At 32.9% G+C, this 22,866-nt stretch overlaps 1 protein-coding gene across 2 annotated transcripts in view; it reads left to right on the top strand.

Moving 5' to 3' along the window:
- Positions 1–20,810, top strand: part of HHEX (Hematopoietically expressed homeobox) — a 72,837-nt gene extending 52,027 nt beyond the window's left edge. The window contains exons 3-4 of one of the 2 annotated variants that reach the window (XM_069822813.1): positions 7,466–7,516; positions 19,650–20,808. In XM_069822813.1, the coding sequence (XP_069678914.1) occupies positions 7,466–7,516; positions 19,650–19,763 (165 nt within the window). In that variant the 3' untranslated portion in view covers positions 19,764–20,808. Of the gene's footprint in view, positions 1–7,465; positions 7,517–19,649 lie in introns of both variants that reach the window. The other variant, XM_069822814.1, reaches the window with a different exon arrangement.
- Positions 20,811–22,866: the final 2,056 nt, after the last annotated feature.

A 22,866-nucleotide genomic window follows, 5' to 3' on the forward strand; every position in this document is an offset into this window, starting at 1 on the left:
TTATTTTTCATTTTAATATTTTAACAATATTATTTATATAACATATTGCAGTAATAACATCGGCATCTGGAATCTCGTTGATTTTTTCACGGCTTCCTTAATGTTACTTGTATCAGGAATGCAATAAGTTTCGTAGAGTAGTATACTTTACTTAATTTTTGTAAATATTTAAAACCAATAATTAACATTGCAATTTAGGTGAAATTGCAGTGGTAAGTTTCCAATTTATAATTATTACTATGTTAAAAGTCTCTAAAAATAATATGTTAAAAGCCTAAAGCAGTGAAATGAATGTCGCGCTTAAGCGGTAAGAAGAGGGAAATTGTTATGTGTGTTACGTTGGGAATACTGAATGTGGTATTTCACACTTACCGCGTATTGGTTCTGTGCGGAAAACAAGCAAATACGCACGATCTCGCACAAAATATTTTATGTCATCGGATATCTTGTGGTCTTGACATAACTTTATTTCCAAAGCCTGCTGAAGCTTTCTATACGTTGTCATGGCAATTTCACCGCGTTTCACACAGAACTGGATGGCATACCGATGAACGATATTATGCGATTTCATTGTATTGAAGAGGAGGAAAACACGCAACTCCAGTAATCAAGCAGTTGCTCCACACTTATGGCTTGCAGGTGGTTCCAGTTGGAATTCGGTTATTCTGTTAACTACTTATTTATTGGTTTGTTTTCTTGCAATACAGAATGACTATTTTAATGTTATCCAAGAACGGGTGAAATATTAACCTATATCTGTCTATTGAAGTGATTTAACGTGTTCAAGGGGTTAGGTACAGCTTACAGCAGTAATTTTTTTTCCTCCATTACTGTATCTTGTACAATAATGAAAATTAGTATGTGTAAAACACTGTCCTTCTGCTATATGAAAAAAATATTTTCACGATTTAAAAAAAATATTTATACTTTTTTTTTTTTTTTCAAAATTCAAAGTGGTGGCAGTTCGCTATGCAGTGATGAAGCGTCTTTCACTTCTTTTTTCCCAAAGTTAACAACCTAACATTTCTAAATTGGTTTCTGTGATGTTCCTATGCTTGTCAGTCAATATGTTTTTTTAGCCAGAGAATGGAAGTTATGGGTACAAACTTACTTACTTACTCACTTACTTACTGGCTTTTAAGGAACCCGGAGGTTCATTGCCGCCCTCACATAAGCCCGCCATTGGTCCCTATCCTGAGAAAGATTAATCCAGTATCTATCATCATATCCCACCTCCCTCAAATCCATTTTAATATTATCCTCCCATCTACGTCTCGGCCTTCCCAAAGGTCTTTTTCCCTCCGGCCTCCCAACTAACACTCTATATACATTTCTGGATTCGCCCATACGTGCTAGATGCACTGCCCATCTCAAACGTCTGGATTTAATGTTCCTAACTATGCCAGGTGAAGAATACAATGCGTGCAGTTCTGTGTTGTGTAACTTTCTCCATTCTCCTGTAACTTCATCCCTCTTAGCCCCAAATATTTTCCTAAGCACCTTATTCTCAAACACCCTTAATCTCTGTTCCTCTCTCAAAGTGAGAGTCCAAGTTTCACAACCATAAAGAACAACCGGTAATATAAGTGATGCGTACAAACTTAATTGAACATATTTGTAATATGGATAATATACAAAGACGAATTCAAAATTTAAAAAAAATATATATATATATATATATATATATATATATATATTTGTAATAGTGTCAGGTCAAATTCTTAATTCAAGTTTTCTCCACAAATAACCTAATTCACCCAACAAAGGAATCCGTAGTGCGGGTTCGTGTTTACGACCCTGTCCTGTTTATTTTAAAGAAATTTTGTAATGTTTTACAAAGAACAACTGTCATAGAAAGTATTCGGAAATACAATAGCAATGCTTATCTCTTTACTGCAACAATCGAAGAATATGACATCCCTGTTGATACAGCGTCGTAAAGTAACCAAACAAAAAAAAATAAATAAAAAAAAATACGACATCCCTAAGTGATCTAATAAAATCCTGTTCTTTAATCCACTGTGTAAGGAGTACACTTTTGGAACCTTTAATTGGAGGGATATTAGAACCACATTAACATAAGAAAACAGAATAAACAAACACATTAACCACTTACGAGGTTCACACACTGCAAAGAGAATTTAGCGAATGATTTAAATTTTAGAAGAATCTAAATTGCTACTGGTACTGGAAAAGAGAGAGAGTATTTACAACCTCCCTGAAAGAGGGTGCTTTTAACCTAAATTATTTGTCGGCAGTTTCCTTGAACCCTCTATTTTTACTTTCTACTACTCTCAAAATATCCAATGTAATAAATCCATTTATGACACGCAGTCTGTAGAGGATCGTAGGTAATGTAAAAGTCAACTACCATCGTCGGTAAAGTGTTGAACTTCCGTCCAGGAAAATGCCCTCTAACATCTTACTGTGCAAATCTTAACATTTTATTTCATTTTCTGTTATTTTGATTTTTTGTCTTTTCCTTCGTCAATTCTGATTCCTGAAGCTAAATAAGGGACATAAATATCAAGAAACTGAGGTGTCCACTCAAAACCATTAAAACATGCATTTAAACTGAATATAATGTATATTATATGCATGATTAAGCCAAAAATTGCTTAAACATACATTATGCACGTTTTTATCAACAGTAATCTCACTAGACGTTTTGATTTATCTAGAGAAAATCAAAACTCGAGTGGGATTTAATTGACTATTACACGATTAGAAGAAAGTATATAAAGATTAGAAGTAACGAAGTACTCCAATACAATAAAATATTAATTGACTTACGAAAATACAACTGTCTTCAAATGTATTATTGTACCATCTCAACATTACAAATATTACGCTAGATGCATGCTAGATGGCAGTAGTGTCTTTATACAGACACTGTAATGATTACTATTCAATAAATCTTAATATTAAACAATCTCTGATACGTGACTATCCATAATATCATATAGCAGAAGTTCTTTTTATCCTCTCAGAGCAGAAGCTATAACATAACGTAACTAATATACACAAGTGTTAGAAAAGTTTTAATTAACGACGATGACATAAAAAATAAACATGAATAATTTTAAAAGGAATAATTATTGAATGTACAATTTTCAAATTTGAATGTGGTTGGTGGTTCAATTGATGTTATATTGGACGTGTACGTAATAGAAGTGGAACTCGTTGATTTAGGCCTACATGGTGTATTCAACTTATTCAGAATTTCCGAATGAATAATTTTAAAAGGAATAATTATTGAATGTACAATTTTCAAATTTGAATGTGGTTGGTGGTTCAATTGATGTTATATTGGACGTGTACGTAATAGAAGTGGAACTCGTTGATTTAGGCCTACATGGTGTATTCAACTTATTCAGAATTTCCGAATGAATAATTTTAAAAGGAATAATTATTGAATGTACAATTTTCAAATTTGAATGTGGTTGGTGGTTCAATTGATGTTATATTGGACGTGTGCGTAATAGAAGTGGAACTCGTTGATTTAGGCCTACATGATGTATTCAACTTATTCAGGATTTCCGAATGGTGCTCTTCATTTATTTGTAAATCGGATTTCAGAAGATGCATAGGTATGATCAGTGATTTTTATTAATTCTTGTTCTTGAATGCCAATGCGAGTCATATTTGAAACTGCTGTGCATCGACTGGAGTGGTTTGTAATTTTATATATATTTTTGACGTCCAGACCAGCGCAGTTTCAAATGTTGGCAAACAAAGAAACAAATGCTAGGGACGCGATAAAATTAAACAAATGCTAGGGACGCGATAAAATTAAACAAATGCTAGGGACGCGATAAAATTAAACAAATGCTAGGGACGCGATAAAATTAAACAAATGCTAGGGACGCGATAAAATTGTGCGATAAGCAGCTATGATTGGTTGAAATACGTCCTTTCGTACCGTTTTTTTGGTCAAAAGTAGTATGACGTAGTAAGAGTGTAATAGTCCCCAAAAACGCCAAAACATGCAAATGTGCACGGAAAAAGTACACATATTTGGAACCGAAAAGTAATGAAATGGATAAGTACTAAGTCTGAGCTATGTCCTATGTTCCTATAAAAACATGCATTTGCATGGAATTCTCGTCTCTAGTGATTGTATACTATAGCAAGGAGTCTCTTAAGATTTTCAGCCCAATGTCGTAACAGTCTATTTTTTTAATTGGGTTATTTTACGACGTTGTATCAACATCTAGGTTATTTAGCGTCTGAATGAAATGAAGGTGATAATGCCGGTGAAATGACTCCGGGGTCCAGCACCGAAAGTTACCCAGCATTTGCTCGTATTGGGTTGAGGGAAAACCCCGGAAAAAACCTCAACCAGGTAACTTGCCCCGACCGGGATTCGAACCCGGGCCACCTGGTTTCGCAGCCAGACTCGTTGACCGTTACTCTACAGGTGTGGACATCACAGTCTATTGTATATAATTTTTGAAACTCTCTTTTGTTATATAAACATTTACAGGTTAACCAATTTTAAAAAATCTTCCTTTTTCGTTGATTTACAGATGATGATATTATTATTATTATTATTATTATTATTATTATTATTATTATTATTATTATTATTATTATTATTATTATTATTATTATTCCACTGACTCGGCTAAATTGGAGAATATTCAAAGAAAATTTATTTTCTTATGTTCTTATAGATGTTTGCCTAATTCCGATGATTTTTTAGATTAACTGCAAATATTTTAATTTCTGTAGTTTATTTTCCAGACGTCAAGAACTTGATTATTTATTTTTTGTAAAATCATTAATGGTGATATTGATTGTGAATCCTTCCTAAGCAATATCAGTCTTCGTATTCCTGCTAAGGGTTTAAGATTTCATAAAATATTTTACAATAGAAATTCTAAATCTCTGTCTCCGGTCTGCAGATGTATAAAATATGCTAATTTGCATGGATTGAACTTGGATCCATTTAATGTGTAGTATATCGTCGGTTTCTTGGTAAAAGTGACCAAGGCACATTCTAAGGCTTCCAAGCATTATAAAAATTTAAGACATAATTTTATATTAAAAACTAATAATATAGCACATTTACCTTCAAAATAACTTATTACTAACATCTAAAGAAGTACAATTATCTTTGGATGGATCATTAAACCTTTAAAATGCCTTTTTCCAGCAACTTTGCATTTTGGACTTGGTCATTTTTACCAAGAAACCGACGATATATTTTTCGGAGTTATGTCAGTTATTAATTTATGTCTTTTGTTTAAACATGTATTATAGTATTATTCTCGTTATCTTTTATACCATTTGTATTGTACTCATTTATATGATCCCATCCTTTTATTTTCAATTACAATTATTTTTATGCTCGACCATGCCGAAATGTGGTAATTATACACCTGGTAGCAGTTCTTTAATGCATGTCATTAAAGTACAACTACTCATTAAAGGTCAGCTTTGTACCGTTATAAAACCGCAAGTATCGATTATTCTCGGATATGCAATCGAAAGAGAATTAGCGAAATTCACGGAGGCTGGGAATCCAATACTGTCGCAGAAGGTTATGTTCTGTTACTATAATAATTAGCGTTAATTGTAAATAATATTCAAATAAATTCAATTTGTCATCTCGTTTTTCAATGTCGAATTCAATAATCAAAGTTATACCAAGTTTAACGGGATTACACAAGGTCAATGACATTATTGTTCCTCGGAAAAAAATCAATACTTTCGCGTCTGCGCACATCTCACAATTCACGACCTAGAACAAGGTCACTTCCGATCTTGTCAGATACAAATAAAATGTATACATCTGAATACTGTAATTTCAAGTTAGAAATATGGTCGAGCATAAAAAGTCGTATAAAAATTCGCCTAAAATGGTAATTAAGAAGCTCATATGAAAATTATGAAACTCGCTTGCGCTCGTTTCATAAACATCCATACTCGCTTCTTAATTACTATCATTATAGGCTCGTTGCATAATGTACTATTAATTGCCAATATTTTAATAATTATTTCTATGTACTCTTATTGTAATTTCTATCATTATTAATGTTCTTGTTTTGAAATTTTTATGTGCTGAACTGTTATTGGCCCCTGGCTGAGTGAGTGAGTGAATAAACAATTAAATAAATAAAATAAATTATTATTATTATTATTATTATTATTATTATTATTATTATTATTATCATCACAGTAATGATAAATTAAAATACACTTTATAGCTAATAACTTCGGAATAAACTAGTAAGGCTGGAGATAAGATTGAGGTTATGATTACATAAATATTACTTGAAAATAAAGAAGCAAATAATATGACACAAAACTCATAATCAATTAATTTTTCGAAATTGCCATCTTATAAACCTTTTCAGCTATTTTAACTTAACTTTACCGTAGTCAACAAATGTCTCATTGGTTGTTCAAGCAAATTATATCACGTATCTTAAATCTCACATGACGTGAATATGTTAGGAGAAAATCCACAAGCAATTAGGGAAAACACGGGAATGTTACTGGAAGCAAGTAAAGAGATAGGTTTGGAAGTAAATCCCGAAAAGACAAAGTATATGATTATGTCTCGTGACCAGAATATTGTACGAAATGGAAATATAAAAATTGGAAATTTATCTTTTCAAGAGGTGGAGAAGTTCAAATATCTTGGAGCAACAGTAACAAATATAAATGATATTCGGGAGGAAATTAAACACAGAATAAATATGGGAAATGCCTGTTATTATTCGGTTGAGAAGCTTTTATCATCCAGTCTGCTGTCAAAAAAATCTGAAAGTTAGAATTTATAAAACAGTTATATTGCCGGTTGTTCTTTATGGTTGTGAAACTTGGACTCTCACATTGAGAGAGGAACATAGGTTAAGGGTGTTTGAGAATAAGGTGCTTAGGAGAATATTTGGGGCTAGGAGGGATGACGTTACAGGAGAATGGAGAAAGTTACACAACACAGAACTGCACGCATTGTATTCTTCACCTGACATAATTAGGAACATTAAATCCAGACGTTTGAGATGGGCAGGGCATGTAGGACGTATGGGCGAATCCAGAAATGTATATAGAGTGTTAGTTGGGAGGCCGGAGGGAAAAAGACCTTTGGGAAGGCCGAGACGTAGATGGGAGAATAATATTAAAATGGATTTGAGGGAGGTGGGATATGATGATAGAGAATGGATTAATCTTGCTCAGGATAGGGAGCAATGGCGGGCTTATGTGAGGGCGGCAATGAACCTCCGGGTTCCTTAAAAGCCAGTAAGTAAGTGTTTGGCTAAGTTACGACTAAAGTGCAAATTAAGATGTGAAAGAACACAAATTCTGCGCTTTCTACCTAGTAAAGTGATATAAGTGAAGGTGAAGTGAGTTCCTGAATACTGTTCTAAGTAAAGCTACTCTTTGGACTGAAGAGTTACTGCATTCCAATGCAGATATTTCAACAGCTGGAATATAATACTTTTCTTTTCTACAGGTTAAGACTTGGTTCCAGAACAGAAGGGCGAAGTGGCGACGAGCGAACACGGTGAGTTCAGAAAGATAGTCACGTTCTAGACAGAACAATTATATGCAGATATTTTATAATGACAGCTATATCCATACACTGGTATCTCACTTCCTAAAAGCGGATGAGGGGTGTGCCAAGTCGTGTATAATATATGGGCGTTTACATCCTCATTACAAGATCTTATCTAAGCCATTCGGTCCTTGTGGAGTCTGAGTTCCGTTGTGGTTACATGGTGAATCCCCCAAGACTGTATATGCTGTTGTTTGCATGTTTGTTTATTCATATGGCGTTACTTATTATGCTTTGGCTTTCAGTTTATGAACAATGCTGGATTGTAATATTGGTACAGGGTGTTACAAATTACGTTCATCATCATTAACGTCCAATTACGAATCTAGGCCAGAAGTTCAGCCCTTTCGGCATCAATGTAGTTGTTTAAAAGTAACTTGAGAAATATTCGCAATATTCTTTCTCTTCTTCTTCTTCTTCTTCTTCCTTGTAACTTAGAAACAAGTCCTCTTAGTTTAAAAATGATACTGATTGACTATGAGAAATATGACAAACTTTCCTACCAGCATTTTCAAGGCAGTCCCAAAGGTCTTGGCGTCTATTGTTTTTTTTTCTTGGATTATTTTACGACGCTGTATCAACATCTAGGTTATTTAGCGTCTGAATGATATGAAGGTGATAATGCCGGTGAAATGAGTCCGGAGTCCAGCACCGAAAGCCACCCAGCATTCGCTCGTATTGGGTTGAGGGAAAACCTCGGAAAAAACCTCAACCTGGTAACTTTCCCCGACCGGGATTCGAACCCGGGTCACCTGGTTTCGCAGCCAGACGCGCTAACCGTTACTCCACAGGTTTGGACTCTATTGTTTGTCGTGGCTTACTAGTCATCTAGCTTGTAGATTATAATTTAACATCTCGTGTCATTCATCCGATCATTTACTGTAACTGTAATACAGTTTTTATACTTAGATAAATGATCTTCTACGGATTTAATTTTAACACATCATTATGCCAATTACTTTCATTCATTCATTCATTCATTCATTTAGTGTTCTGCCCAAGGGCAGATCTTTCACTGCAAACCCAGCTTTCTCAAATATTTTCAATTTTCTGTCTTCCTCTTTGTCTCCTCATATGATCCATTTATCTTAATGTCGTCTATCATCTGATATCTTCTTCTGCCCCGAACTCTTTTCCCGTTCACCATTCCTTCCAGTGCATCCTTCAGTAGGCAGTTTCTTCTCAGCCAGTGACCCAACCAAACCCTTTTCCTTTTCCTCTTCCTGACCAGTTTCAGTATCATTCTTTCTTCACCCATTCTTTTCAATACAGCTTCGTTTCTTATTCTGTCTGTTAACTTGATCCTTTCTTTTTTGTTTTCTTTCACATTATAAAGGCTCATTCACAAAGAAAATTAAACATAACGTAAACATTAACATAAGCACATAAACATATGCCACAAACTTAAGTAGCCAAGGCCCATTCACAATGAAAATTAAACGTAACGTAAACATAACACGTGTGTGGAAACAAACATACCGAATCAACAAAACTACAGAATCTATTACATAAAAATGGAGAATTGCACAATGACTGACGATGTAGCTATTCAATTTATGTTTCTAATAACTACAATGGCATCAGTATATGGCTTTCAATACTTGAAATCAAAGAAACGGAGATGTAAAATAATCAACTTTTCGTCATATGATTCCACGTTGCGCGCCTAGCTATCATCACGGCCAATAGATCAAAATATTGCCTGTAGGCAAAGCCCATGAGATGTTAAACAAAAAGTGAAAACACGCTTTCCGCTTGTGTACTGTTTCCAAATCGCATAAACATAAGCATGAAAGTTTGGAGTTTGCAAACTTTCATATTAACGTCTTATGATTAAGATTAAGTTTATGCTTATGTAATTCATTGTGAATGCTTTCATTAAATAACATGGACACAAGGTTTTATGCTTACGTTATGTTTATGTTTAATTTTCATTGTGAATGGGCCTTAACTCCTTTTCTTCTTTTTTCTTATTAAATTTCCTTTTTCTTTTTCTCTGCCGTAGCAGTATGTGTGAATCTAGAAATGAATATAAAGTGTTAGTTTGAAGATTTGAGGGGAAAAGACCTTAAGGGAGGCTAAGGCGTAGATGGAAGGATAACATTAAAATAGATTTGAGGGAGCTGTGATATGGTGGTAGGAACTGGATTAATCTTACTTAGTAGGGGATCGATGGCGGGCTTATGTGAGGGCGGCAACGAACCTTCGGGTTTCTTAAAAGTCACTTTTAAGTAACTGTATTCCGTTCTTGGGTTCAATACCACGAATGTAAGTTAATTATTTAAAAATAAATAGGTTTTTTAGTGACAAAGGAAGATAAAGGTTACAATACTGGGTGCATTATAATAATTAGAAATGTACGTGTATAACAAAGTGAGCACAAGTTTCTTGTCAAAGTATGACAACCACACGAATAACAAAACAGGAACCAGAAGTACACTCAGCAGTAATGCGGTTGGTAGATTGCTCAAGACTTGATATTATCTAGAGTTCTAGACAAAAGAAAACAATGTGATAGTGGTCAATGTAGTGAAACCCACGATTGCATAACATAAATGTGGAAAAGACTTTCCGACAGAAAAATATGTTAAAAAGGATACTCCAGGCAGTAAATTCATGTACTATAATTACAGTATTGCCGTATACAATACAGAACACCTACGAAAGCATATTTTACTAAGGTTATAATTTGTTAGTGTCATTTATCACACGATATTCTTAACAAGACGAATGTTTACAGTATGACATATTTGTTTTGTCAGCATAATTAAGCATTCTTTCATGTGTGAGTGTTCGAATTCCAAGGTCTCGTTACCTTACAGGACAGAGAATGTAACAAACGTTTTTCCAAGTACAAAGTGTGATAAATTTTAAGTAAAACTAGAACAGGTTAAGTAAAATAACTGCCTGTCAAATTTTATATAAAGAGCTCGACTTTATATTACGAAGTTAATTTCTACATTATCTGGGGTGTCAGAGAATACTGCAAAAACATCCATTTCGAGATTTTTTTTTCAGAAATATGTGTCTTCATTATCTCTGATACTGGAAACGTGGTTTTGGCTATGTAGTATGCGTAGAGGGATTTTTTTTTAACTTCAACTTGGCTATGCTGTACAGACTGAGCATGCGCAGTAGGCCTATGTTATAAATGAACTTGGAAAATTCAGGTGACCCAAATTTTATCTCTGGGTCTGTACATGAACTCTGTGCCCGGGAGGAAAAAGGTCTTAAGTAAAAATTTTGTACTTTTCAGGAGAGCAGTAGAAAGACTGAAATTGGTATCAATTATACAGTTTTTTTAATAAAGAGGTTTTCCTGGATATTATTTGTTTATATTTCTTCTAAAATAGGTAATGTTACTCATTTAACAATGTTCTTGATTATTTCCCTTTAAAGACTAGAACCCAAACTGAGAAGAAAGGACTATTTAAACATAAGACCTTTTTCATGTCAAAATAAATTAGAAATGTAAATTTAGAAATATAAAATAGGTCTTAAACAATATAGGACTGTTTACCTCGTGCTTAACGTTTTAAAAGGAAATGGCATCAGTATGTGATAAAATGGCTAAAATACAAGTTAGACCTTTTTAATGGGGAAGCATGGAAAGTAAACATGTGATGTTTGTAAGGAATAAAGTATTAAATATTCTTAAGTCCTTTATTCTGTGTGTGCTCGATTCAAAAAGTACTTAGGACAGTTGGTAACGCTCTATAAATCCAGTCAGGAGTCTTATTTGACTTTAACAGAATTACCAGATTGTAGAAAATTGTTTCCGCTTTCAAAATATATAAAAATCTCATTTTCACAAAAAATTGACTTAAGACCTTTTTCCTCCCTGCCACAAAACTATAATGACTTTCAGTAAAAGATTTATATAGGGCTATCTATATTTAGCATCAAAAACACACAAGTACGAGTTAGTCCACATTAAATCCAAATATTTTCGTCACTTTTTGTATTATATATAAAATAAAACAAAGAGGGGGATGAAATTAATGTCAACAGGTGAACTTTTCACTACTAAAAATTTAAAAAATCAAATTGAAGTGAGAGAATTTTGGGGGTTACAATTATTCAATAATGTTATTAGTTTTTTTCTCTACGATAAATTTATATACTGTGTTTCATTTTGTTATGTACACTGGGCTGCAAAATAAATGCCGATACGAAATTATATCGTTTTTCAAGGACTTCAGCAAACATTGCGAGGTGGAAAGCTATTTTCCTGAGTTTAGTTTTAACAACATGTAGATACGACTTTTATAACATGTTCACGTTATCTATACTAATAATAAATCTGTAGCCGAAATTTTTCTGGTAATTTTCGATTTTCCAAAAATAATTGGTCCTAACATATATAATTAACCACCCTGAAACAGAAAATCGCTTTTTTTTAATTTTTGTTTGTATGTCTGTCTATATTTTTTTTTTATCTTTTCACGCGATAATGGCTAAACGGATTTCGATGAAAATTGGAATATAAATTAAGTTTGTTGTAACTTAGATTCTAGGCTACATGGCATTCAAAATACATTATTTAAAATGGGGGTTATAAGGGGGCCTGAATTAAATAAATCGAAATATCTCGCTTATTATTGATTTTTATGAAAAATGTTACATAACAAAAATTTCTTTAAAAATCATTTCCGATAAGTTTTATTCTTTGAAAAATTTTGATAGGACTGATATTTAATGAGATAAATGAATTTTAAAATTAAAATAACTGCCATCTAAGGCCGTGTAATGAAATAAACAAATGACTTCGTCTATAAGGGGCCTTGGTCAACAACAATCGAAGCTATGAATCATAGCCTACAGAGAATGTTTCTGTGTTCGTATGAAGCAATATCGGAAGCTAAATTAACCGATTTGTATAATTAATTATTTCACCATTGGAAAGTGTAGTTTCTCTATATGGACATAATGCTATAATGTTATTACAGTAACTTCTGAGTGAATTGAGGACAGGTAAGATTAAAATAGCTTCTTATGCACAGAAAACTTGATAGGCTATTCTGTGTATTCGTTTCCTGTATTTCTTAAAATAATGTTTATCTCAGAGAATTAACGAACAACGAGAGTGTGTTGATTTAGTATGTAGTAATAATATGTTAGCTTAGCATTTCATTATTTTATAATCCAAATTTTAACTATGCTCAATTGAATCGAGTTAAAATACATAAAATACATATGCATTAAATGCAATGCAAAAAATTTGGGTAATGAGCCAAGCAGATTATGTTGCCCTGTTGTAAAATAAAATTTGTTCCTCCTGAGATTCAAGAGCCTCCATAACAAATTGAAAACTTACTTATCGGAGTACATCCGTTATCAACACACTTTTTATATAATATACGAGTAATATAATATAATATAATATAATATAATATAATATAATATAATATAATATAATATAATATAATATAATATAATATAATATAATATAATATAATATAATATAATATAAGTTATTTGAAGGGTTCAGAACCATAGTGGGGCAAGCGCCATTTACTGAATACGTAGAAAACAAGAGTTAAAATTAAGTTATTACCATAATTCAATGGAAACATATAACAAATAAAATAAAGTATACACATTAAATGTAAATGATGTCAATGTTAATTGAACTATGGATGCATGTAATAAAAATTAAGAAACATGTTAAAGGAATTGTCATTGCACCAAATGAGTGCTCTCTGGACCAAAATGATTCCATTTTAATTTTTTAAATATAATTTAAATTAAGTAACATATTAAACGATTTATCCTTCTATCAAACACGAATGTTCCCTGGATCAAATGTCCTATTTTAATTATGTAATTACTTTATATTTATTTCTAACGGGTGCAGCGGAGCGCACGGATACGGCTAGTTATTTAATATGAATTGATTTTACAATATTAATAAGAATACTACACGAAAATAGTGAAACTGCAGTTTATATGGTATTCCACAGCCTTCCTTATTATCCATGGATGCTGTCATTGTTACAATCGATATAGGTCTATACGGCCAGTTACGCTTCATATTATATCAACAAAAAAGTATCTTCTCTTTTTTTTTCTTCTTTAATTTATTTATTGTCGCTTTAACTTATAACAAAATCATATCGCGAAACAAAAAAGTATCGATTTTATTAGAAATATAAATATAAATAGTAACTTTTATTATAAATACAGATACAGAACTGAAAATTGAATCTAATTCAAACATACAACACATTTCTCCTTTGCATGGAATAGAAACTCTTTACAAAATTCAGGCCAGTTCAGATGTGTTTGTATAATTATTTCATACATGCAGCGAAGTCCCCATAACACGATAATATTTCAAATCAATAGCGACTTCGACTCGGCATTTCTTTTGCAGACCAGTGTACACATACATATTTGGAATCATAAACTACAAACTAATAGTTTATAAATGGCAAAAAATGTGTTTTTTTTTTGTTTTATTTTTTGTTTTTTGAGACCTGAAGAATCCATAATATAAAAATAAGTACATCGCATCATTTAAAAAACATACTTCTTAGCACATTCTTTATGAAAAATTATAAATTATGTTTTATTTAACGAAACTCGCAACTGCCGAGGTTATATCAGCGTCGCCAGTATGCCGGAATTTTGTCTCATACCAGTACATTTAAATGCCATCGTCCTGGGCCGGGATCGAACCCGCAACCTCGAGCACAGAAGACCAGCACTCTACCGACTGCACCACCCAGGCTAACTCCTTTATGAAATCGAAAAATCGAAGAAGAATTGGGAGGAAAATGTAAAAAGGTACGCAAAACGCGTCCTTGCAAGGGGTTGGGGGCTGTACAAAACTAAATATGTGAGCTCCAAGCCTGTTGGCCACTAGTCTCACTCCGGGTTACGCTGCTCCTCTGAAGGAGCTCTAGAAAATGTTGAAGGGGAAGCCGAAATTGGACGTAACCTCTTAGGTACCACATACGCGAGGGGGACTGAGATTTGATCAAGTGATCACGGAACGGGGCGAGGAGGAGTTGGCTCTTTATGAAATGAAAAACATGTTCAAAATATTTATTTTTTCACCCCTATACATTTTTATATACAGATTCTTGATAGAATTAAAAATAGGAAAGCAACAATCAGTAGATACGTTTTACTGTTATTACAGGAAAGTAAAAAGTAGAATACGTTGTATAATTTTTATTTCCTCATTATTACTTTAATTACTTCATTTAAGTAACAGCTTAAGACATTTCCATTTATGTAAGGTAATTCCCAAGACAACTTGAACTAATTTCAACAAATAAAGACTCACAATTAAGGAGAGAGAATTGAATAATTTGGACTTTTCCCTAATTGATAACTAATTCTACTTTTGTCCTTTGACTAAAAGAGTAAGCAACTTATTTTGTTGTTAATGTTTATACAAGAAGGTCTGATTTCAAATAAGAATTTGTCAGGATACACCTCTTGCAACTTAAAAAGTTGTGTATAAAGTGCAAATTAAAATTAAGGTGACATTTAACATTTAATTTTTTAAGGAGACATGTATTTATTTAGCCTGACGAGTTACTGCCTTGGTTTGAATTGTAAATTATTTAAAAATAGCGTGTAAGAGGGCCTTAGACTAGAAATGTTTAGCTTAAATGTAGTCCTGTTTATAAGTATGCATAAGGATGTAATTATTTGTCTTATTTGAACTGTTGTATCAGTGAAGCGAGGTGAGTCAGTGAAGTTATGGTTTTACAGTGCAGTGAATAGTTCCGATCAGTGATAATTTATAGCGTCAATGAAATATGTTCTATAGTGCCAGTGAAATGCGTCATAGTGCCACTACAGTGAGTGAGATGAGAGTAAAGTGAAAGACTATTGAAAGTTATGTAGGGCCTATAAGTAGCTTGTATTGTAAAATTAGGTATTTTATTTTAATTGTAATTATTGTGTTAAATTATATTGTGTACTAGCCGTACCCGTGCGCTCCGCTGCACCTGTTAGAAATAAATATAAAGTAATCACATAATTAAAATAGGACGTTTGATCCAGGGAACAACTTTTACAACAGCGCAAGATAATCTGCTTCACTCATTACCCAATTTTTTTTGCATTGCATTTATTGCATATATATTTTATATATTTTGACACGATTCAATTGAGCATAGTTAAAATTTGAATTATAAAATAATAGATTGCATACTTAATCAATACACTCTCGTTGTTCGTTAATTCTCTGAGATTGAAATGAGTGTACATAAATATTATTTTAAGAAATACAGAAAACGAATGTACAAAATAGCCTATCAAATTTTCTGTGCATAAGAAGCTATTTTAATCTTACCTGTCCTCGATTTACTCAGACGTTACTATAATAACATTATACATTATGCCCATCTAGAGAAACTACACTTTCCAATGGTGAAATAATAATTAATTATACAAATCGGTTAATTTAGCTTCTGATATTACTTCATACAAACACAGAAACATTGTCTGTAGGCTATGTTTAATAGCTTTCGATTGTTGCCGTCCAAGGCCCCTTATAGACGAAGTCATTTGTTTTTTAATTCATTACACGGCCTTAGATGGCAGTTATTTTAATTTTAAAACTCATTTATCTCATTAAATATCAGTCCTATCAAAATTTTTCAAGGGATAAAAACTTATCGTAAATTATTTTTAAAGAAACTTTTGTTATGTAACATTTTTCACAAAAATCAATAATAAGCGAGATATTTCGATTTATTTAATTCAGGCCCCCTTATAACCCCTCTTTTAAATAATGTATTTTTAATGTCATATAGCCTAAAATCTAAGTTACAACGAACTTAATTTATATTCCAATTTTCATCGAAATCCGTTCAGCCATTATCGCGTAAAAAGGTAACAAACATACAGACAGACAGACAGACAGACAAACAAAAATTTCAAAAAAGCGATTTTCGGTTTCAGGGTGGTTAATTATATATGTTAGGACCAATTATTTTTGGAAAATCGAAAATTACCAGAAAAATTTCGGCTACAGATTTATTATTAGTATAGATTGTAAATTTTATTTTGTATTGTTTATGATTTTATTGTATATTGTTTATCATTTTATTGTGTATTGTTTATATTGTATATACCACTGCCACCGGGTGCTTGTCCACTTGCAGTGTAAATAAATACATACATACAACTTCAATTTTTAAGGTTCATTATAACCGAAGCGAGGGTTCACTATAGCCTAAACAGAAATATTAATGTACTTTTTAATGTATGCAGGTCGGGACCAACGATTTAGGTTCACTATAGCCGAATGTTCACTATAACCGAGTTCACTATATCCAGAGTTGATTGTATAATGGTTTCCCACCATATTAAAACTATCCTCTCCCGTTAAAAGGAGAACAGAAGATTGCATAATTATTGTAGATGACCCTGAATGTAAACAGCCAACCACACTATCGGTGCTTAATTTGGTAATTCATTAGTTAATTACATGATGTATGCTCTGATTCAACAACGAAATTATTCCCCTAACAAAGCAAGGGACTGTTTCGACGGCACTTTCGGGCGCCTAGAAAACCTTTACTATGCAGGTGTCCACTCATCCATTACTTAGCGCTATCCAACTATCAGAGAAATTTGATGAATTAGCGTCGCTGAAAACTGACATATTCTTTGTGTTCGTTAACAAGTACAAATAGGGTAATTCATTTATGTATACTCATCCTTGAACTTAGCCACAACAATAAATTACAAACAAGTTATAATCAAGAGACTGAAATATTGGCCGACAAGTGAAAAGCAGCAGAACCGGTGACAAGTCACAAAGGTTCAATCGACTAGCTGCTTGTAGAATGATAAGGAAAGGCAAAAGTAATGTACAGGGCTTTCATTTCAAAACTTCCCCGTCTAAATAACTATTTATTTCAATTTAATTTAATTTAAACAAAGAAAAACGTCAATTTATATACAGGGTGGAAGTGAAATAACCTTTCTGATTGAAAGGGACGATGGGGTAAACTTAAATGACTAGAAAACTTATACCACGTTTTGTTGATTAAATGCACGGTTAATTAGATGTGGATCAAGTCGAAAATTTTCATAAAGTAAGTTTAATTCATTTTCTGATTATCTGAAGTTGGATTTTTTCGAGCAGTAATGGATCAAGTCTTAATTCCAAGCATTCGCCGGTAGGTGACACCAGTCACTTTTGGCTCAGATTCTTTGTTCACGATGTTGTGAGCCATAGGGGATCAAGTCACCAAAGCGTTGTATCAATTAACAACTTACTTACTAACCCGGAGGTTCATTGCCGCCCTCACATAAGCCCGCCATCGGTACCTATCCTGTGCAAGATTAATCCAGTCTCTATCATCATATCCCTCCTCCCTCAAATCCATTTTAATATTATCCTCCCATCTACGTCTCGGCCTCTCTAAAGGTCTTTTTCCTTCCGGTCTCCCAATTAACATTCTATATGTATTTCTGGATTCGCCCATACGTCCTACATGCCCTGCCCATCTCAAACGTCTGGATTTAATGTTCCTAATTATGTCAGGTGAAGAATACAATGCGTGCAGTTCTGTGTTGTGTAACTTTCTCCATTCTCCTGTAACGTCATCCCTCCTAGCCCCAAATATTTTCCTAAGCACCTTATTCTCAAACACCCTTAACCTATGTTCCTCTCTCAAAGTAAGAGTCCAAGTTTCACAACCATAAGAAACAACCGGTAATATAACTGTTTTATAAATTCTAACTTTCAGATTTTTTGACAGCAGACTAGATGATAAAAGCTTCTCAACCGAATAATAACAGGCATTTCCCATATTTATTCTGTGTTTAATTTCCTCCCGAATATCATTTATATTTGTTACTGTTGCTCCCAGGTATTTGAACTTCTCCACCTCTTCAAAAGATAAATTTCCAATTGTTATATTTCCATTTCGTACAATATTCTGGTCACGAGACGTAATCATATACTTTGTCTTTTCGGGATTTACTTCCAAACCTATCTCTTTACTTGCTTCCAGTAAAATTCCCGTGTTTTCCCTAATCGTTTGTGGATTTTCTCCTAACATATGCACGTCATCCGCATAGACAAGCAGCTAATGTAACCCGTTCAATTCCAAACCCTCTCTGTTATCCTGGACTTTCCTAATGGCATATTCTAGGGCAAAGTTAAAAAGTAAAGGTGATAGTGCATCTCCTTGCTTTAGCCCGCAGTGAATTGGAAACGCATCTGACAGAATCTGACCTATACGGACTCTGCTGTATGTTTCACTGAGACACATTTTAATTAATCGAACTAGTTTCTTGGGAATACCAGATTCAATAGGAATATCATATAAAACTTCTCTCTTAACCGAGATCAATTAACAACACAATTGTTTATATTTTATAAATCTAAAATTTCAGAATGGAGCAATAAAATTATTGCTAGTCAAATTAGATAATCCACTAGAGCAAGTTAACTTTAAGTCCCATTATCTCAAAACTACGTCTCATGGACTTGATCCACTTTAGCTCTGAACGCCTCATATTCTGTAGGACCAATAAAATAATAATCTTTAGAAAATTCCTACCTACCTCAAAAACTAAAAACATGGTATCTCTTGAACTATTGTCCAAATTATTTAAAATTTTCAGGAAATCTGTATCCATTCAAAATGTAGAGGATGAACTACTTTCATGTATGAGCATAACTTCATAAATTTTAAGTAAATAATGTAAAATAAAAATAACTTTTTTCCTTATGACAAAATAAAAAGAATTTAGTTCAAAAACTTTATAACTTAGGAATGTCAGTGTAGTCCATCCTCTAACACTGCATTTCTGAGTCTCTTATGTAGCAACAAATTATTTCCTTTAAATAGTGTAAATAAAAATAATAAACTAATATGATAATTGTGAATTTTTTGACGCTAAATGAGAGACCCAAATACCACTTATTTGTGTACAAAACATGAAAAAGTTTCACCGAATTATCTCTGAGATATATTTAAAATTTTGTGACAGGATTACAATCTGCAGCAACGCTACTGTATGATCCCCTTTAAAACTTATGAAGTAGGCTATGTATTTTTCTTTCAAAACGATTAATTTTTGTTTTTCTTTGTTTCAGTCAACATCAACAACAGACGGTAGCCAATCTGATGACACCACGTCTTCCAACACGATCATCGACGAAGATGTATTCGACAGTCCTGCGTTATCACCGATAAATATTATGAGCTGAATTACTATAAGATTTTTATAAGACTGATTAGCTGATGTCTCCCAAGCATTGCCTCGAAGAACGACAACATTTATAAGAAATTGCGTATATTCTGGAAATAACACTAAGTGGACATTTTATTCACACCAAAGCACACCATTATTTGACAAATATTCTAGCAAACAGCTGTAAACCCGGTTTGTAATTTATTTCCACTCTTCTCTGAAACTCCATACCAGAACTAAATTATCCATTATTATTAATTGGAATTTAAATTGGATCCAGTATATACTAAGTATTGAACCCTGTTGATTCTCCGAAAGTTGATTACCGACAAATCAATCAACTCACCAAAGTAATCTTGTTTAATGAAGCGCAAGACAATATTACTACAAAAAACGTTAAATAAACACACAAGGATTTACCACTGATTCGTTAGTTAAATGTATTAGTGAAAAGTTCACGTGCAATGTAAACAGATTAGACAAGTTTACATGATTTTAAAAAGAGACAGTGAAATGCTGTGTAAAGATAATATGCCATCAACCAATTACAACTATGTGAAATTTAAATCCGGTAACTTCAGTGTTTGCCGTTAGAAATAGAGTAAAAATGCTGAAATTAAGTAATAAGACATATTAAAATGTTGGCCTTCAAATTTTCCATATCGATGGCGAAGAATGGAAACCTCCTATGTCAAATTTTGCTATTTCTGGGTTATGATACCAAACAATTCATAAAATATTCACGGTAATTTCCTGTGTCATATCACACTTCCAAAATTATTAATTTTTAAAAAGAATTTAATTATATTGATATATGTGCATGTTTAGAAAATGTTTTTTCGCTCTCCTGAAAACTAACGATTTTTGACATAGAGGTTTCCATTCTTCACCTATTTTTTTTTTCGTTGTTGGTAACTCTATAGCATCTATTAGATACTTTATGGTTGTGCTAACAGATGGAGTTACTTGTCAACAATGTGACGCTGAAACGTGTGTTCAGGTTACTGCCCTGTGACAGTCCTGATGTATTTTTTTATTTGTGATGACTGGTTAATATTAACCCGGCACACTCAAAATTACACTGACATTCATACAAATTTTCAGACCCTAGACACCCACGAAATTCTTCTTCTTCAAGAAAAATTCACTGAGAGCGGAGCCCGGTAATCGAACCCAGGACCTCCTGATCTGGAAGCCAGCCTGCTGACCAACAGAACACAGTCGTTCTTCACCTAATGCTGAAATATTATTTTAGATGGAATTTCTGAACATCGAAGATTGTCTTTGTGCTAGTTTCCTTGCGGTAAATCCATAATTTTCTTATTTCTTCGTCTTTCATAATTCACATTCATTCTCACGAACCTAGAAGACATAAAAATCAAGGATCTTCAATGGCGAACGCTCTTCGCAGAAAGAAAAGCTATCGTGTCATTTCCAGAATGTTTATGCAATTTTATGTTGGCAACAGAGTATTAATTTATCACATTTTAGCTCTCTGACAGCGTTCTTCTCCATTCAACTGTTTTGCAGTACATACCTAATAATGAAGAAGTTAATCTTCGATATCTCGAAGTGAAATTAACCCTAAATTGAGTTTAAATGGTTTAAACTGACGCTAAGTACAGGGAACTGATGTTTAGATCTATTATTTTAATGTTACGTAAATTCTTTTCTGTAAATACAGAAGAAGAACGTATTAGTTTACATTTTTGCCAGCGTACCTGACCTTTCCAAAAGAAGACGTGGCACACTTCAATAAATTAAGTGAGCTTAATTATTGTATGAACATAATGTGTAAGTTTTAACAATTGTAAATGTAATCAAGTTACAAAATAAAAGATCTTAATTTCTATTTTAGTTAGCTTTGTTTTCATTTATACATACTATAGTTTAACGGAAAAATTGTTTTATAAAGAAAATTCCACAATTTATATTTCAAGAAGTTATATAAAATAATTCCAGAATTTACCATTTATTTCATTCTCAGCTACATATGAGTAATTTTATTTTTGTAAACTATACTCTGTCCAGCGAAAGAATAAACTGATGCAAACAACAGAACACCAATAGATTTGTTCACATGGCAACAAAAAATAATAAACGTAACTATAAATGACAATTACATTGCTATGGAATTTAACTTCGCGCATTAAACATTGATAGTTTCAAGCACTGCCATAAGATGTGATCAAGCAGGCAGTGGTTTCAAGATAAGGCAATAATATTGTATGTATTTATTTACACTGCAAGAGGGCAAGCACCCGGTGGCAGTGGTATACACAATATAAACAATCTATACTAATAATAAATCTGTAGCCGAAATTTTTCTGGTAATTTTCGATTTTCCAAAAATAATTGGTCCTAACATATATAATTAACCGCCCTGAAACCGAAAATCGCTTTTTTGAAATTTTTGGTTGTATGTCTGTCTGTCTGTCTGTCTGTCTGTCTATCTGTCTGTCTGGATGTTTGTTACCTTTTCACGCGATAATGGCTGAACGGATTTCGATGAAAATTGGAATATAAATTACGTTCGTTGTAACTTAGATTTTAGGCTATATGGCATTCAAAATACGTTATTTAAAAGGAGGGTTATAAGGGGGCCTGAATTAAATAAATCGAAATATCTCGCTTATTATTGATTTTTGTGAAAAATATTACATAACAAAAGTTTCTTTAAAAATAATTTCCGATAAGTCTTATTCTATGCAAAATTTTGATAGAACTGATATTTAATGAGATAAATGAGTTTCAAAATTACAATAACAACGCCATCTAAGGCGGTGTAATGAAATAAAAAACAAATGACTTCGTCTATAAGGGGCCTTGGACAACAACAATCGAAAGCTATGAAACATGGCCTACAGAGAATGTTTCTGTGTTTGTATGAAGTAATATCGGAAGCTAAATTAACCGATTTGTATAATTAATTATTAATTCACCATTGGAAAGTGTAGTTTCTCTAGATGGACATAATGCTATAATGTTATTACAGTAACTTCTGAGTGAATCGAGGACAGGTAAGATTAAAGTAGATTCTTATGCACAGAAAACTTGATAGGCTATTCTGTACATTCGTTTCCTGTATTTCCTAAAATTATTTTTATGGCCAAATGAGT

This window comes from Periplaneta americana, chromosome 4 (assembly GCF_040183065.1).
Source record: "Periplaneta americana isolate PAMFEO1 chromosome 4, P.americana_PAMFEO1_priV1, whole genome shotgun sequence".
Lineage (NCBI taxonomy): Eukaryota > Metazoa > Arthropoda > Insecta > Blattodea > Blattidae > Periplaneta > Periplaneta americana.